The sequence below is a fragment of the Sparus aurata genome, chromosome 9, assembly GCF_900880675.1.
Source record: "Sparus aurata chromosome 9, fSpaAur1.1, whole genome shotgun sequence".
Taxonomy (NCBI): Eukaryota; Metazoa; Chordata; class Actinopteri; order Spariformes; family Sparidae; genus Sparus; species Sparus aurata.
The window spans coordinates 19,726,516-19,745,672 of record NC_044195.1 but is presented as its reverse complement, the minus strand read 5'-3'; the positions used below and the strand labels follow the sequence as shown (position 1 = coordinate 19,745,672).

General features: G+C 42.1%; 1 protein-coding gene across 2 annotated transcripts in view; it reads right to left on the bottom strand.

The window, feature by feature from the left end:
* The window catches only part of csrnp3 (cysteine-serine-rich nuclear protein 3), a 29,400-nt gene that overhangs the window by 4,532 nt on the left and 5,711 nt on the right, over window positions 1-19,157 (bottom strand). The window contains exons 3-6 of one of the 2 annotated variants that reach the window (XM_030429464.1): window positions 7,786-7,859; window positions 3,307-3,475; window positions 622-881; window positions 200-496 (exon numbers count right to left, since the gene is read on the bottom strand). In XM_030429464.1, the coding sequence (XP_030285324.1) occupies window positions 200-496; window positions 622-881; window positions 3,307-3,469 (720 nt within the window). In that variant the 5' untranslated portion in view covers window positions 3,470-3,475; window positions 7,786-7,859. The remainder of the gene's footprint in view (window positions 1-199; window positions 497-621; window positions 882-3,306; window positions 3,476-7,785; window positions 7,860-19,157) is intronic. The other variant, XM_030429465.1, reaches the window with a different exon arrangement.

The window sequence follows — 19,157 nt, the reverse complement described above, 5'->3', positions numbered from 1 at the left end:
GGGGAGGGAGGCATGAAATAGACAGGAGCTAAAACAGTTCTTTTCCCCAGAATACAAAATACAGAGCTAGAAATAAGTATAATGGATCCCCTTTAATATACTGTATCAGTCATTAATCCTTCTCTTTAAATGTACAGTCTGTTTTTCTGTTTACAGCCCAGAGGATAAAATTGAAACAAATGCACGTCATGGGATTTACCTGGCACTTGATCCCTGCGATGCTGCAGGCACAGGTCTCCGGGTCACAGAAGACACGGCAATCACAGCCGCAGTCCTCTCTGGACATCCGGATAGCTCTCAGTTCGTGTTTCTCTTCCACGTCTATCTTCTTCACCCCGGAGGAGCGCAGCAGTGCCCTTCGCTTTTTAGTGGTAAGAGGCTGCAGGAAGAAGTACTCGTCTACCTCTGTGTTGTCCAGATCGATGTCATCGTCGGAGATGTCCTCCACCGTGAGCGTGTGGGCCTCTTCAGACTCCACGGTGCCGTTTTTAGTCAGCTGAATACAAGAGGGAAACACATTTTTAAAGAAAACCAAATCTTTCAGGCCAAATTCCTTTAGAATTCCTACTACTGGTATCTGTTAAAAGGCGATGGTTATGCAATCCTTCACAGATTATCTACCTTGAGTTTGATTGAGTTGAGTTTCTCCTCCTTCAGATGATCTCGGAGCATGTCTCTGTGGATCCTCTCCTGCTCCAGGGCAAATTCACCCAGGGAGTACTGCCTGATCCAGCTGTGCCTGTTGGACATGCCCAGCGTGCTGCCTCCCTGGCTGGGCACGCTGGTGAAGCCCTGCCGCCGGCTGAAGTAGTACACTGTCACATTCTCAAAATGCACCCTTCGTGTCCTCAGGCGCTTCTCTCTCTTCAAGATTGAGTCAGCTGCGAAGGGAAAAGAGGGAACCATGGCATGTAAACTCTTTTTCTTCACATGTCATGTTGGTTGTAAACTGTTTTGACAATTCTTTAGTCCATTGTGGAGAGAATTAAGTCAAGAACATGTTATTCGTATCATTTATATGTTCTTTCATGTTGGAGTACAACTGTTTCATAGCCATGTAAAGCCTGTTAAGATAAGTGACGTCTTTATGGCAAAATGTGGGACACGCTAGCAGAAAGTATTGTCCTCAAACGCCTGGAATATGAGGAATTCTTTCCTTGCCAGCTTTGCAGCGAGCTCCCTCTACATATCTTAGCTCAGATTTGTAGGGAAGGATTTCATCACAGCTCTGCATGCGAGTCCTCGGTGTGTCTTTTTAAGGAGCGCTCTTACGAGAGGGAGGGGCAGAGAGGAGGGCAACGGCGGAGCATAAATAATCCCCTGCCTGGCCCGGAGATGAAGAGCGCTGGTTCACGGAAGCAGCGTTCCCAGCATTCACCCCCGTATCAGACAGACAGGACAAATAGAAACCATCTGGTTCAGACAGCTAGCCACACCACGCAAGAGGGACAATGCGCTTCTTCTGCAGATGCAGAGCTGTCAGACCCGAGCACGAGACGAGCTTCATTAAGAAATGCAAACAGCTATCAGCCTGTTTTTTTAGGTGTCAAAACAGCGGAACAGATGTTAAGGTCTATGTAAACAGCCTCTTTTTTTTTTTTTTTTTTTTTGAGAAAGCTAGCAGGAAAAAAAATTCTGAGATTTCAGACAAAACAAACACACTACAGATGTTTGTTTTTTTCTCTCTCTCCTCCCTCCAACACAACAGTGTGGGGTGTCAAACCAATCAGAACTTAATTGTTTCATCTCTCTGCCGAAGCAGTCAATAACTGTACATTCACATGTCACTTCAGAGGAGAGGCGTCTTCACGTTGCACTAGCTCCCTCGTTTGCTTGTTTCTCCACCAGCAGCTGCAGCTGACACAGAGGCCACTCTCAGCCCTCTGGGGGAGTCAGCACCCTACTTATGTCTGGCTGCAGGGAGGGGGGCCCTGTCACCCATCTGCGTGTCATTCACACACACAAATAACATTGTAATGAAATCATCAAAACGCACATTCAGTGTATGTGCCCAAAAACTACACACGCTTGTGCAAACGTGGCCCCTCTCTTTGCTCCTTTACGAGAATTTGTATTATTGAGATTTTTTTGGGCACAGAGTATCCGGACGCTTTCATAATCCCCCCCTGAAAGATTAATAAGCTAACAACTGTGTTATCTATTTCATTCACGGCCTGTCTCATCTTTTTTCATATTAAGATTCACACACGTGCGCCGTGTTATTTATTAGTCATGACTTCGGTGTCCTTTTCAACCCCGCTGAGGAGACTCGTCTTTCTGGCTGGCTTATCTTCCATTCAGACTGAATTCTTTAATACAAAGTCAAGTGTGAGCTGAGGTGTTGTCTAAGAACTGTGGAATCTCTCAGCAGCAGAGCATGCTCGAAGCATTTGTAAAAATCTTTACTTGTATGGCACCTTTTCATAAAAAGTAAAATATAAGAAAACACTTTACAAATGAGACGATTAAAACAACATCTCCAACTGTTTTGAATATTGTTTCGTCATCTGAGTAATCGAGCAAAGAACATCTGATGGTTTTGTCGTCCTTAATGCGAAGACGTGTTGCTTCTCTCTGCTTTTGAATGATTATAAATTGAATATTTTTAAGGTGGGTCGGACAAATCTCAACATTTAAAGACCTTAGGCTTGAGGAAAATGTGACGGGCATTTCCCACCACTAGACATTTTATAGAATGAGTGGTTAATTGATTGATTGAGAAAATAATCTACATATCTATCAGTAATTAAAATAATAGTGTCCTAAGCTTCCCCCACCAAGGACCATATGTAATTTTGAGGTTATGTCTTGTTGTTGTTGTTAATCCAAATATGATTTTCTCCATCTTAAGACAATAATTCAGTGTTCTTAGAGAGTGGTTCATTTACATGTACAGTGCCAACAGTGTTGCACACTCACAGCTTAAGCCTGCATCGGCTCATTCTTCTGTCTCGGCCTTTACACTGACGCTGTTCCTAATGAGGGAGGCTGCCTGCACATCCTTCTCCTTTATTACAGTGTTAGACTCTCGACATCGCTCAGCCTCCTCTCCTCTGCACAGTCTTGACTGTAAATTCACGTTATCAACAGACGTGCAGATCTGTTTTCTTTGACCTGCACTGATTGTACGCTACAGAAAAATCTGCCGGTCTCCGCCTGTTATTCTTGTCTTGATTAGAAAAACCCCTCTCAGTGCTTCAGCTTTGTTTTACTCAAGATGGAATGATGACATCAATCTTACTGTCAATAGCGCACGTTAGCCACACCGAGGAGGGTGGATGAAATATAAAAGGCGCAGGAACTCACGGGTGAAAGGGCCCGAGGCGGAGGGGTTGACACTGTCACTGCTATCCCCGCTCTCACTGCAGGAGACCTCATCATCAGACTCCCGCAAGGAAGAGCACGGGGAGGAGGAGGCTTCCACCTCCTCAAATTTCCTCTTCAGTATTCCGCTCATGGCCCGCCGCATCTGCACCTGAAATCCAAAGACAGCAGAGGGGCCAGACATTATTTAATATCCAGTTTAGGGCCTTCATAATCCTCAGTACACTCAATTAGCAATGAGACCCAGACTCCCTAACCCTCCCCCCTCCCCTCCTCCCCTCACACACACACACACACACACACACACACACATACAGCCACTCCTGCCGCTATCCCGGCTCCCAGGGGCTCCCTGAGCGATTGATCACCTCGGCACAAAGGAGCGGAGATGGGAGGAGAAAGCTGCTAATTACATACTACTTCTGCTTTACAGGAAGTTCATTCTGCTGTGTTTGATTGAGAGGCTGGAAGAAAACAGACTGGAGCAACACTGCTTCTGGTCAGGGTGAAAACATGTACAAAAATTATGTGATTGCATTTATTTGCTTTTAAAAACAACATCCACTGGATTTAAGTGTATATTACTGCATGTTATATGTGTGTCTGCTATGAGCTTCTGTTCGGTCAGAAGCTTCCTACAGAAAATGAATGAATTGAACGAAGCTACAGTCACTGCTAGGGATGGGATGAAAAAAGATTTTATGGCGGATCGTGCTAAAGAACACTCAGATTGATCATGGTGAAATTTAATTATTGGGATTATTGTCGTCATTCCTGTGAGGATATCACATGAATGGCTTGAAAAAAGATGTCTAGCTTGCTGACGTTCAGACCTTTTATTGGTTTACAAATGTATTTTTAACTGCCTAAGCCTTTTGCTGCTGCTGAGGGCATGACTTGCACATTGTATCCCCCCCAAAAATATGTTGAATACTATGGAAAATGACAGGGAGATGTGTTTACCACCATTTATTCATCCTTTATTTGTGCATCACATCATGATTCATCATTACCTATGTAAGATTCTTTGGTGTCCTATGTGTAATGCAATAAAAGTATTTGTTTCCGAATGAAGCTTAAAGTGATCCCAGTATGTTTTAGTGTAATTTCAAAAGGGCAATATTTTAGAATTTCTGTTGAAAACATTCAAAATGTAACTAAAATGATCAACAGAATGTGAATAAATAGCAGTTTTGACAGGAAGTCTATTGTGCTTTGCGGAGATATCTACTGAAGCTAGCATGCTAACCAGCTAGCCACAGCCTGTCGCAGCCAAAACCCCCTCTGCTAGCGGTGTGAACAGTTACCCTCCCCTCGACCCTGAGCTTCCAGTCTAAAAAGCTAGGGGCACTGCTAGCTGAGCTAGTTAAGGGCCGCTACAGTTAGCGTCAGCTAGCGGTTACTCTGGTTATATTCTGCATCCTAGGAATTTGACATATCGCACTTTTAAAAGTTTCAAGAACATATTTTGATGGTTTCCAGGATAGTATTGTGAACCGCAGTGATGTCGGACAGGATGATTGTGACATTAGATTGGCATATTGTTCCATGCATGGTCACCAAAGAGCAATTAAAAAATCTATATCATAATGTAGCTTTTAATCTGCTACAGTCAATACTGATGTGTCTTAAAATATTGTAATCCTCTTTTTATATTCAGTCATGAAAACAAAGACAGTTTGTTGAGACATGAAAATCAATCAATACAGATTATTATTCCCCAAAAAGCGCACCTTTAATCTTCTCCCAAAAATAAGCAGCCTCTGCGATCTGGATATTTCACTCGGTCATACTGCAGTTTTACAAATATTTCGATCAAAGGTGCAATATATAAGGATTGGCCACCTGTCTAATTCATAGCATTTTCAAAGCAAATTAGGGTCAGGATATCAACAGAATAACCGCTTACTGCTGCTAACTGTAGCTGCCATTAACTAGTTAGCACAGTCAGCTATGCAGCTAGTGGTTTGGACTGGGAGCTCAGGGACCAGGATGTAGATATCGTTGCAATACCCAACAGACATCCAATTCTTCACATTGTGCTGATCATTTTAGTTAATGTTTGTACATTTCGACTAAAATTCTTACATATTGCCCCTTTAACTGTGCAGCCCTACGCTTCAGTAAAGTCATTGTAAATGTTTGTGGCTCCATCTCTTCATACAGAGGCTGTTATGGAGCCCTTCAATGTCAAATGAGAGGGGCCATTAACTCCCTTTGACTGATGAAGCAATTAGACAAATAAACAAGAACAAGCTCATCAGTCAGCTACACTAAAACTAATCAGCTTTACACTGGATCAGCCTCTAATAACTTTCGGTTCTATCTGTCAAACAATATGGAATTTTAATTACAGCATTTACCCCCTTTTGATATATCCTTCCATTATTCCTCAAAGTGTAATAATGATTGTAATGTTGCAGGACTAGCTGGAACGTCATGTCACATTTCAAAATAAACCCAGTAACACTACAGCGCTGCTGTAGCACAGCGAGGCTTGCTATGACTGGCAGCTTTTCCCTCGCTGCCTTTCTTTCTTGGAAGCTGGAATCAGTAAAGACAGCATGCATCTCCTTCGCCCAGTCCCCGCTCTGTCTATCAGCCAGAGCAGCCTGTGGGGGAGTTCCATTCACAGACAGCCACAGTGTTTCATCTGGGCTCCGCTATCGAGTCATTACAGATGCAAATGCTGCCTGAGAGAAAAAGAGGTGTGACCCAGAGAGGACTGGCGCTGCCAGCGAGAGGGTCATTGTTCCCAGGAGGCTGTGCTTGTTCAGTGCGGTGACATGGCACCACCAGCATTTGGAGACCCTCCAGAGTCAACAACTCTACCTACAACTGAGGAATGTGAGGCATCCTCCATCTGGGCGAGGGAGAGAGCGGAGGAGAGAGCAGTCCGTCAGGGAAACCATGTCGTTTTCAGAGAGAATTCTTTTGGAGGCGAAATCTGCGCCGAGCAAGAGATATTTCAGATTGACAGGAAAGCAACATTTTTGTGCTGATAATAAAGGTGCAACATGAACAAGAAATTCTAATCATTAGAATTTTTAACGCCTAAAAATAAATAAATAAACAATCTGTCTTCCTTTTCATGACTGAATAAACCGAATAAACAAACTGACCTTAAAGAACAACACAGTTTCATAGTGCTTTACTTTGTTTATATGTGGCGGACCCTGCCACCTGTCTAGCTTAAAACAGTGTCCTGGGGACTTTATGTTCCTCTGAGAACAGCTTGTTTATTCAGTTATAGAAAAATCTATTTTTCTGAGTTTGTATTATTGCCTCATTAATATTGTAAATAATACAATTCTGTGTTTGAATTTCTTCCCCAAAACTACATAGTGCCCCTTTAATGGATGTAAACCTATTCTAGTAGTTACCCAAAATAAAACGATGAACCTGACAATGAGCATAATGTGTCTCCTTTAACTAATGAACTAATCCTGCACTAAAATATTGAATTAGTCTTGCAAGATCTAAAAAATATTGAGCAGCAAAGAAACTGGATTATCTGTTTCACTTCATCTGTTGGCCAACAGGAGTGGAAATTTCCACCAGAAAACGACCTGTGCAATTTCAGTCCATTTCCTAGCGAGGGTCCTAATTAGATACCATTGTTGGAAACCTATTTGTATGCTTAGCCCTCAGCTGATGCTGCACAGGGCTTTGATGCCAAAAATGGTTTCCATGGAGATTCTAATGTACTCTCTCAACAACTAGGGCTCTCGCATACGACAGTGTCTCCAGTGTTACATACTGTATGGAGAGGTTCTCCGCAGTAAAGCATCAGTGTCAGAGCAACTTAAACGACGTCTGAACATTTATCACACGTCCTCTCTGCACTGGTTCATTTCCATGTTCTTATGACGGCATGAAAAGTTAAAATCTTGACACTGGGTGACATCATTAACCACGGAGCTCTGGGTAATCTTGGGTGAACCTCTCTCTTTGTGGCTAAATAAAAACCAGAGATTGTTGCTTCTCTCCAACAGCTCTCTCTTTGTCTCCACTGTTGCCTTACCACTAATCACGGCCGGGCAGCACACACTATGGTACAAGGGAGAAAATCCCAGAGAAAATAATGCAGCAAAAGCCAGCTTGGAATGCCCCTCCCTGTGTTTGCCTCTCATCAGCTGTGGAAGACAAAGTCCTGTCCTTAATCAACAGCAGCACACTTACATTCTGAATTATTTCCCCCCCCCGCTCGTCATTCACAAGGTTCCAGCAATCACAGTGAATCGATGTGGCAACACAGCGCTCAGAACACTCATACCGAGTGATGCCATGAAGCCTATGGCATCTGGAACAAGTCATGACACACGAGTCCCACAATGACCAGACTACACTTCTCTGTGTGCGTGTGCATCAAATGTATGTGTGTGTGTGTGTGTGTGTGTGTGTGTGTGTGTGTGTGTGTGTGTGTGCGTGCGTGCGCCGGCCCTCACAGGAACAACTGACCTGTATCCACTGGCGAGTCTGTGACTCCTTTCACCTCTCCTCACAGCAGCACAGGCGCACAATCATAAATGTGGCTATTCAAAAGAGAAAAAAAAAAACATGATGAATGAAGAGGTTCCCATTTTATTCCAGTCTACTGACTTGCAGCGACCCCTGAGCTCCAAGGGGCATGTGTGGGGGGATAAAAAAGAAGAAAAAAAAGAAAGGTGCAGGAGCGTGAGAGAGAGAGAGAGAAACCTGTAATTCTCCGGATCAGGACTCTCAGCACTGTCGGCACCATATGCTTTTATTGTTACAGGACTACTGTCTTTCTCACTTCAACTCTCTGTCTGTCACTGTGCTCGTTTCTCTCTCTCTCTCTCTGTCTGTTTCTCTCTCTTTGGCCACACAAAGGCTCATTAGCTGCAGCCGGCTGAAAAGCAGGAGCCTGACTGGAGCAGAGTGGAGCAGAGCAGAGGCAGCCTGCGAGATCACATGGGTGGGATGTCTGAGAGAGGGAAAGAGAGAGAGGGAGTCAGGCGTGCCTCTGCTCCTGCTGTCTGCAGATATTTTTACCAACATGAGCTGGGGAAGGGGAGGAGGGCGAGGATGGGGGAGGAGGAGGAGGAGGAGGAGGTACGGGAGGAGGTACTGGGGGGGGGTCAGGAAGAGGGAAGAAGACAGAATGTTGGAGAAATGGATAAGTGTGGGGGGGATGCAGAGAGAGGAGGGGGAATAGTAAAGAGGAGGGGAGAATGAGGAAGAGGTGGAGTAAGAGAGAGTAGTTAGGGGGGGAGAAGGAAAAAGGGGAAACATCTGATGCCAAGAACAACATAATAGGAGCATCAAGAGAGAAGAAAAAAAAAAACCTACAAAATAAAAGCTCAGAATCCAGGATAAATCAAATGGAATCACAGAACGTGACACCGTGTTCGTATAAAAAATGCTGGCAAAAAACAGAGAAAACATCCAGCTGCAAACTCGCCTGCGCCCAGAAAAATTAAGCAGGAGAATCAGAAAGCTGGACGAGGCTGACAAGAAAAATATCAACTGTCTCATCCACGAGGAAATAAGATTTGTCAGCTCGGAGGTAAATGTGCTCCCAGCACTTCCTATGCCAGGAAGTTCTGCAGAAGAGTTAGTGGAGCCTCGGCCTGTTTAGTCAGAGAGCCATTATATCATTCTTGCACTCAATTGGACTGTATGTCAACATAAACGCTCCAGCACTTCCTCGCACAGGATAGCACTAAGCCTCCAGGCTTCAGCATTACAGCCTTTAAAAAACAAATGACTGCGTCTGAGCAGCATTCAGCACAGTGGGTAAGAATTGCAAGAGTGCAAGGCTGCAAATAATAATTATTTCATTGTTGATCTATTTGTCTGTTCATGTCAGTTCACCTACAAATGAAAATTCAGCCATTATCTACTCAGCCCTATGTGGATGGAAAGTCGGGGGAAGTTTCGTCGTGCACAAAACAATTCTGGTCCTTCAAACAAAACAGCGTTGCAGCACTCTCCTAAACAATTGAAGTAGATGGGGACTTGTTTGAAAAGGTAAAACTCAAAAAACACATACAAGAGCTTCAGTCCTAGAAGCCCAGAGATTCCATTTGCACCCTTTTTAAAGCTAAAATTTTCGCTGTAGCTCCTGAGCTAAAAGCGTTAGCACAGACCTTGTCCGAGGTAGAAAAGCCTGATTGACCATTCATCATGGGTGTTGTCTTTTTTACAGTTATGCCAAATGAGCTGCATGGAGCCATTTTATGTTTGTTTTTTCCAGTTGTTTATCTTTTAAAAGTCGTTCAGGAGAACTGCAGTGCTGTTGTGCCTTGAAATGTGGACTACGAAACTTCCCCTGACCTTCCATCAACATGGGGGTGAGCAGGTAACGACTGAATGTTCATTTCCGGGTGAACTGTTCCTTTAACTGATTAGCAATATTAGAAAATGTTAAAAAATATTAACGTTTTCCAAAGCCTCAAATTTCTTGTTGTTTTGTCCAAAGACATTCAGTTTACCGTCATAAAGTAAAGAAGCACATTTCATATTTAAGAAGCTGGAATGAATAAGAATCAATTAGATAACAAAAAAAAAGCTATAAATTTGTTAGTTGACAACTAATCGATTGATTGTTGCAACTCTAACATATTAAAATAACATTACTACCAAGCATTCACTTAAATCCTCACGTCTACATTCTTTTTCATGGCTCTCTAATGGATTTAATTATCACTATATCGTCTACAAAAGTGAACATTCATCCGACAATCTCGAGTCGTTCCTTTGATGCAGCTTGAAGAAAATAACAGTCATTCGACCCTGCAATGTTCTGCATCCTCACCAGTGTCCTCACTGCACTCCTCCTCCATCCCTGTTGTGCACACTGCACATACCGTCTCTCTCTTGTGTACTACATAACATCATCCAGCCACAGTCTAAGATACATTAGCATGCAGCCTTGAGTTCATTTGGTCTTGTACCTTCAGAGATAATCACAGATCTGAATCACTCTTAGCAACAATTAGAGGTTACCCTGGACTGTGTACATTTAGGAGGAGCAGTTGTAGTGGGGACAGTGTATTATTTAAGGGTTTAGATCCCTTCTAATAGTGATGTTGTGCTCTGAAATGGCTCCTTTACAGTGCGCAGTGTGCACGCAGGAAGCCAGGGGAAGTGTGCTGACTGTCCTCTGACAGACTCTGCTGAGCACTCAGAGATTACAGCTGGCTGTTTACGGCTGAATCACAGACACCTTAGAACGAGCAGGCACACTAACACAACTGCAGCAACGAGATACGCGTTTCGACATGAGCAGAGAGTGGACACAATAACGGAAACACTTATTTGGTCCGACGCAGTTAGGAAGAAAATGTAATCATTTATTTTGTTTACCCTCTGTATGTATCTCTGACACAATACACATGTACTGCACAGTTACTGAAATGGTCTGGATTACTGTACCACCTGCTGTAGATAAATGCTGCTGTATCTCACCTAACTGGACTGATGAGAAAGCTGATATCTTCATCATCATAATGTATAAATGACAGAGCTGTTGTCCATGTCACAGTTGATGTGTGTGTGTATGTGTGTGTGTGTGTGTGTGTGTGTGTGTGTGTGTGTGTGTGTGTGTGTGTGTGTCTCCACTAGGCCCTGTAATAAAAATGATTACCAACGACATAAAAATAGGTCTGTTTGATCTGTGGGGTCTAGTTCTAGGCTGCGTGGCAAGGGTTTAAAGCAAAGTCACTGTCTCTACTTTAGTTGGAGCAACATCTGTATTCAAATTTGCATATTACGGAATGGGTAGGAGTTGCAGCGATATATCGGTTTCTAGATATACAACTGTAAACAAAAAAATGCGGTTATTGTTCTGCATACATTTGCCATCTCGTGAATTTAAACTGTAGACATACAGATATTGACTGTTTGTTCAACCAAAAAAACCCTTAAATGAGACATGCTGAGACATTTCAATCAGAGGAGAAAGATTTTATGCCTTAACAAGCTAAATAAACACACTCTCTTTGTTTCCATGAATGAATAAACTGAATGTACTGTAATAATATACAATATATTCATTGTTTTAACCTGGCTCTTCTCCTGATCCCTTCCTCTCCTGAACCTTTCATGAAATGTGTTATTAGATGACCCCATCTGCATCCCTTTAATGATTCACCACACATATGGGCTGCTGCCCTGTTGCATAAAATGCAAAACATAAGCCGGAGAGATGGCATTTGTTACACCATTGGGCCAGCGATGGTGACCTATATTTGCTCTGACTTTCAAAAGGCTTTTCCTATTTCAATGGAGGAAATTGAAGACAGCTGGCAGAAAAATAAACAAAGAGAAGGGTTTAAAATTCATCATTTGTGTAGCCGTACTGAGGTCATATGCAAAAGATCGGCCCAGCTCCCACTGTGACGGATGAAAGGTAACTGGCTTAGGTTGAAGTATGTTTTTAATGACATAGAGTCAGGTTGTCAAAAACATATAAGCAAATATAGCAGGGCTTGTTGTTTCCCACATCAAATAATGTAGTTTGTTTTTGAAGATTATGAAACACAGGTTGATTGACCCTGTTTGTCTGTTTGCGTCTTGTTGTACAGAGCGTGACCAAAGTGGAAGCGGAGGAGCGCTCGCCTTTTGTCTCAGCTATGACACAAGACCTGTCTCATCGACAACCCTTCTCTGATCGCTCTTCCCAGGGTCCTTTGCACAGCATTAGTGTTACAAGACCTTTAGAGGGAGTGCATAAGTTGAGTTTAAAGGTGTAAAAAAAAAAAAACAACCATAACCAAAACATCTAGGACTCTGAACTGTCTGGCCTCATGAGAGCATGACAGTTTAGCAGCAGCGTCATGAATCAGACCCGAGAGACCCAAGGATGAATCACTTTATCCACCCTGCTTATCACCTTCGTAACATCCAATATAGCTATCTCACTGTTGGTGGATATAGCATTCAGAACAGAACAGATGGCAGGCTCTTTAACTTATATAGCCTCAAGTCAAAGGCCAAGGGTCTCCATCAGCTAAACTATGAAGCAGCGGCGTACACATCATAATGCCTCCGCCCATCATTGAGAATTGGAACTGTAGTGCGCCAAGTCTGCATTTCCAAGGCCATCGAGAGCGAGTAGATAAAAGTAATCTGTGCTACAACCCAACGTGTGTCATAGATCACTTTTTTGTGATCATATTTTATTGATGCACAAAATATTTATCAGCCTGGTATTGGGAAATGTACATTAGCATCTATTAATAAGATGATAATATAAGTCTTTTTCAGTGAACCTTTCACATTCATTTGGCGTAACAATACAAAACTGGGTGAAATGGCATAACACTTCAACAAATCACAAGTGAACATCAACAAACAGAACTATTCTTTTAGAGCTATGGAATATTAAATCATCCATCCTTGTACACTACACACTGAGCCTTCCTCACCCTCAAGGCTGCATATATTACATGTTAGCTTTTCAGTTATCATTAGCTAAAAAATACCCTTATCTTGCATTCCCTATGCATGATCCGCATGATTATATAGGGGTGGGGGTACATGTTTAGAGCTAACAAATAAAGATAATTTATATAATTACAAATGTCCCTGTATTAATCAGCCCAAAATGTAAAAAGCAAAGTGAAAACAAACCATCCTGGAAATGATGGACATCCACTGGAAAAGAGATCCATAAAAGGTCATGTAGTTATAATGTCTGACTAAAACTACATACTGGCTAACAGGCACCTAGATATTAGAGACAGTAGTGCAATGTCACAAAACATCAATATACTGCAAAGGCAGACACATCTTGGGTAGAGAAGTTTAAGTCCATGACCAACAGGTCACACAAGACAATGATCGATGATGACCTGCACCCTCATTGCAATAAAGACTGTGGTTCCAGGAACAGACTGTCCAATAAAGACATGGTACATTTCAGTTTTGTACCAGTACTGCTTTGATATTTTGAGAACACATCCAACTCTGTAGCTTCAAGCTTCTTAAAGCTCATTACCTGGCTGGACTCGGACGGTGATCTTCCTCCTTTAAGCCCGTAGGCTGCTATTTCCAGCAAACATACTCAGATCGTGGAAGTGTTTAGATGAAGATTGAGATTAATTCTGTTGAATACTGCTTGCTGCTAATATACTTTGAAAAGCAAGAAAACAGCAGAGAAGTCAAAGTAAACAAGTTAATAATGGAGAAAGGTGAGCAGACGACCCAGATATTTTGAGCTGGTGAAGACCAAAAACACAACGAGAATGGACTTACATCACATGAAGAATTTGCTAACACATCTAGCAATTCCACACTAATTAGCCGATAGCGATAGTGGCTGTGCTTCGGCTTTAGTTCGTTCCATCCATCAAAAATTGCTCACTGCACGGGATCATGGGAGATATTCCCTCCTCATCACTTTTAAACAATGAAACACTAGCCAGATTAAAACAAACGATAAACTGAACATATTAAATTAATTTAGGCTTTCAAGCCATCGTGTCTCAAGTCAGGTCACTCAGTTCCAAGTCTAAGTCGATAGTCAAGTCATTTTTTTCCTGTTAGGTCAAGTATGAAATCAGCGAAACAGTGACTCAAGTCGACTTCAGTCTCTCATCTCTGCATAGAGCTCAAAGTGCCAACCAGTCCCTGACTGAGAATCCAAGGCCCCTTCCCACAACCCGCAGAGACCCAAATCAGCCACATCACTACACCGTATCCTCGTGGCTTATTGATGTCAGTGGTTTTGATATGAGGGCTGGGGATTTATGCGGTCGGTACGTGTCAAAGAACACCCACATGAGCGCCAGGATCTTGGGTTTCGCAGCAGAAATGTTGCATTGTGAGGAGATGATCAATGTTATCTACTTCACCTGTCAGTGTTTTATAGTGTGTATATCTAAACAGCAACACTGACATCCAGTACGTCTGTGTCACAGTAGGTGAAATACAGAAGGTAAATATACATAAATCACTAATTAGTTTTTCACATATGTATTAACTAATTATTTGCATCTAAATATATTTTTTTTAGACGACGCAGTTCCTCCAGCAGGATCAGGCTTATTGAGTGACAGCCAAATGTGTATGCTTGACAGAGCAGGGGTGGGGTTGGGTGGGTACAGATTGATATAGATTGCGGATTTGCTTCCTTGTTCTGCGTCTGCCAAACGCCTATGCCATTCAATATGGCCGGTCGCCTCACAGACTACTAGTGTTTCCACAGTGATGAAGCACACATTTATACAGCACAGATGGCTTGGCAGATCATTTTATTAATTCTTTCTTCTTTTTTTTTTAAATGTGAGAAACAATTTGATTTATTTTTTCATTGCGGCAGACCCCATCTGAGCGACTGAGGGTGCATTCCAGCAGAACCAAAAGACCAACCCCGAAACCACAAAAGATCCTGGGCCACGCATGCAGCCAGTCTGTGCTCAAACCCATCCATCACTGATGTCACACGCTGCCATACGCGGCAACCTTGAACGAGAGTGGGAGAAAACTCAGCAGAGAGAGAGAGACAGAGAGAGAGAGAGAGAGAGAGAGAGGGGGGGGGGGAGATAAATAGATAGATATGGAGGAAGAGGCTTGGTCTCAGCTGGACTCCCCTGAGGAGAGGCTGTGGCCTGGATGATTATACAGCTACAGATGATGTCAGCGGAGGATCCCTGCCACCGAGAGAAACACAAACACACACAAGGCCACAGTCGAACGTGTTTTTCAGCGGGCGCCTTAATCTGTATGCGCTGCCATCGTGTTTAGGTTTAGCACAATAAACAGGCATTTTGCGAACACGTTGCTGACCACACACTAGATTTAAATTGACGCATTGGATAAACAGACAAAGATCCTTCAGTCATGTGCCAGAAATCTAAATGCAATTAAAGGCGCACTATGTAGTTTTGGGGAAGAAATTCAAATCAGAAAAAGAAGATCTTCATTAACTGATATTTAATGTCCAAACAAAATAAATAAACAAACTCTCTTTGTTTCCATTGCTGAGGGGACTGAATAAACAAACTGACCTTAAAGGACAACACAGTTTCATACTGTTTTACTTTGTTTATATGTAGTGGACCCTGCCACCTCTCTAGCTTCAAACAGGGTTCTGGGACCTTATATTCCTCTGAGAACAGCTTGTTTATCCAGTTATAAAAGATAAATATTTCTGAGTTTGTATCATATTCTCATTAAAGGGGCAATATGAATGAATTTTAGTTGAAAAGTTAAAAAAAAATTACTAGCAGAATGTGAATAAATAAGTGTTAAGACATTACAATGTCTTTGTTTTATGTTGCAAAAATATCTACTAAAGTTAGCATGCTGACCAGGTAGCTGCAGCTCGTCCTGGCCCGAAGCTCCCATGATATTGGTGCAAACAATAACAGTCTCCTGGTGGGTTAACTCCCTGTCTGGACCACTTGCTGCACGGCTAAATGAGCAAATTAGCTTACGACAGCTACAGTTAGCAGCAGTTAGCAGTTACTCTGGTGATACGCTGCCCCCTATTTGATTTGAGTGTGAATCTGACAGGCAACCAATTCTTACATATAGCACTTTTAACGTAATTATTTGAATTGTTTTTTTAAATTGTCTACTCCAAATCTACACCGTGCACCTTTACGCTACAACAGTATGCTGAATCAAAAAAATATATAATGTATGCCTGATTTGCAACCGGCCTGCAATTGCTGCATGCTGGAGACAAATCCGCCTGAAAAAAATACTTCTCTGCGGTAAAGATCAGATGAGCAATTTATGCAAATAAAGAACGTTAATTGTCAAATATAGCCATCCTCATCATTAGTCAGCGCTGAAAGAATTCCACATGCACGAGGGACATAAACAGTGAACAATTAAAAACACAAAGGAATCCATTTAAGGAAATGTGGCCACATCTACAGATTTATGCAAATGAGCCTTCACATGCGCTCTGTACATTTGTTAACTTGCACTCGCCTCAGGCTGCAGACAGATCAGCTCCACACACATGAAAGGGGGGGGGGGGGGGGGAGAGCGAGAGAGAGAGAGAGAGAGAGAGAGAGGAGGGGGAGGTAGGAAAGGAGGGCGGGAGGAGAGAGCACAGCCCGCTGCTCAGCACTCAGCACACGGAGGAGCTGCAGCCTGGTGATGCCTGCTGCAGCCTCCCTCCCGCAGCTACAGTACAGACGAGTGCTGGGAATCATTGATCTGTTCTTCCTTCCTAGTAGAACAATAGAGGAAGCATGGCTCCTTATTAACCACATGGGTCTGGAGCAAAGGGTGGCAGCTACTCTAATACTGCACAACTACCCGTACATGTTTGATTTGATCGCATTAAAGCACAAACAACTGTCTGCGCCTGTGTGTGAGAATATACTTCCATGAACTCGTTTGACTCCTGACATGATGTTGTATTTTTATCCTCTCGCCCCACGCAGCTTCGGCAGTGTTTTAATTAAACAGGGCCACACGATTCAATTAAAGTGTAATCTTTGAGGAAACATTTCATCCGGCATCTCGCTCGCCGTTTGTTGTTACAGGCACCGATCAAAATATGTTGTAGCAGGCGAGTGTGAACGGGTTGAGCGCCACATTCAGACTAATGTTTTGATTTGCCTGTAATTCAAGTCACACGGCGCGGAGGCATAATCACGTGCTCTCACCCTCGTGTCAATCACAATGCTCCCCCCTACATTATTCAGGGCTCTATATTTTATTTATGACTATATTTTCCCATGCCACCTGAAAGTTCGCAAAAGCCGGTTTTGCTGGCAGAAACAGAGCTGCCAAGGCATTTCACAGAGACAGGGCCCGCTTTCATCTCGCGCACAGGCTGGGAGAGCTGTGGGATGTGGGGTTCATATTCTGCAGACAAGCCTTATCATTTATATATAGCCAGTATCATGTTGAGATCTTGAATCATTTTTTTTATATGCAAAAACACTCGCGCTGCTATCTGAGAACGTGCGAGAAGTGGGCCAGCTCCGCATGCGATTAGAGTATACGGCGAATTAGAGTGATGTGAAGAGCAAAGTGACACAAAAAACTTCCTGAGAAGTTACCGAGGATACACACCTCATCTAACGGCTGTTATTGTTATTGTTTGTTTAATTCTGACCAAAGTCTTGTTCAAGTCTGCTCATGGATACATACTGACTTGGTACTGTGTGAAAAATGTGGCTCGTTTTTATACGTCTTGTAACATGAATTCAAAACTGCAACATAAACGTTACTTAAAGGGGCACTAAGTAGTTTTAGAGAAGAAATGTAAACTCAGAATTGTGATGTTTACAATTTTAATGAGGTAATAATACAAACTCAGAAATATTACTTTTGTCCAAGCAGTTCTCGGAGGAAAATAAGGTCCCAGAACACTGTATGACGCTAGAACGGTGGCAGGGTCCGCCACATGTAAACAAAGTCAAAAAGGATGAAGCTGTGTTGTCCTTTAATGTCAGTTTGTTTATTCAGTCATGAAAACAAAGAGAGTTTGTTTATATGTCTTTTTTGTTGATTGCATGATGGATTAAATAATCAAACATTTGGATAAACTGAGCTGAAATGACTGAAGATCAAGATACAAAACTGTTTAATAAGGTGTTTGAAATACTTTAATCCAGATTTAAATACATTTTTTCCTGTTACATTTTCATCTGTCCGCTCCAGTGGAGACATGATTCAGAGACTTGATTCTGCCTATTTAGTGTGTTTCATTAAAATTATGATATAAGGACATAAAGAGTAAAAAAAAGACCTACATTATGACTTTTTGATTGAATAATTTATGTATGAAAGGATTTGAATATTTCATTTAAATCCAGTGAAGATTTGTAGTTACAAAATTAAAACACCCATGACTAAATGAGCAATAAATCAATTTAAAGTTGGACAAATCATCCTAAGATAAAACTTATTAAGAAATTAGACAGTCAAAAACAAAAAAAACAACCCACCAACTGTCATCAGATTCTGTTTGAAATGTTCTGTGCTGAAAGCTGATTTGTGCACAAAAGTATGTGGCATCGTGTTTTTCCAACTGAGCCTGGCCCGCTTTGAAACAGAGAGAAAGCTGGAAAAACATAAATCACTCAAATGCAAACCAAACCGTAAAAAAAAAAAAAAAAACAGTCTGCCACTTCTATTATTTTTGTTTGCTTGCACTGTCTCGTTCTGCTGTTGCCATTGTTTGCACTTAATGTCTGTTTTTCCCACAGAGTGTTGTTGCTGTCATGTCTGCCATTTATTATGTTCGGCATCACTTAATAATAAAAAAAATGCAACAACAAAAATCATTTTAACCACGACTGAAAAGGTTCATGCAGGACCCTGTCACTCATATTGAGAAGCTAATTGAATAAAACCTTTAAAACGCTGTAATCAGACATCATAAACACTGTAGCTTGTTTATTTCCATTATTCCACCAGGCAGTCTATCTTATCTGTTTGACGACATACACCTGGTCGAAATGGCAGCAGGGAGAAGTCAATTCACAGTCACATAAGAGCACTTACAACTGTTTTAAATTCACATACAGCACAACAAAACAGGGCAAAAGACGTTTGTTCAACTGTCTTAACAATTACATCTCTCATCCAACATTTTATGAACGTGGTGTTTGAAAGCAGCCAATAAAGTTTATGTTGTAAATGAATATCTGCTGCATATCTCTGATTTGTTGTAAAGCTGCTTTCTGATCAATCAGTTGCCAACTATAACATGAATCCCAAAGTATTATTTTGATAAACAATTAACTGGTTTGAATAATTTCCAAAGAGAAAAAGTCTAAATTCCAAATCCTTAAATGTGATCTGTATGTTTCTCTCCTCCTCTGTGACACTGAATATCTTTGGGTGGTGGACAACATGAGACATTTGAGGACTTCAGCTTCTGGAAACAC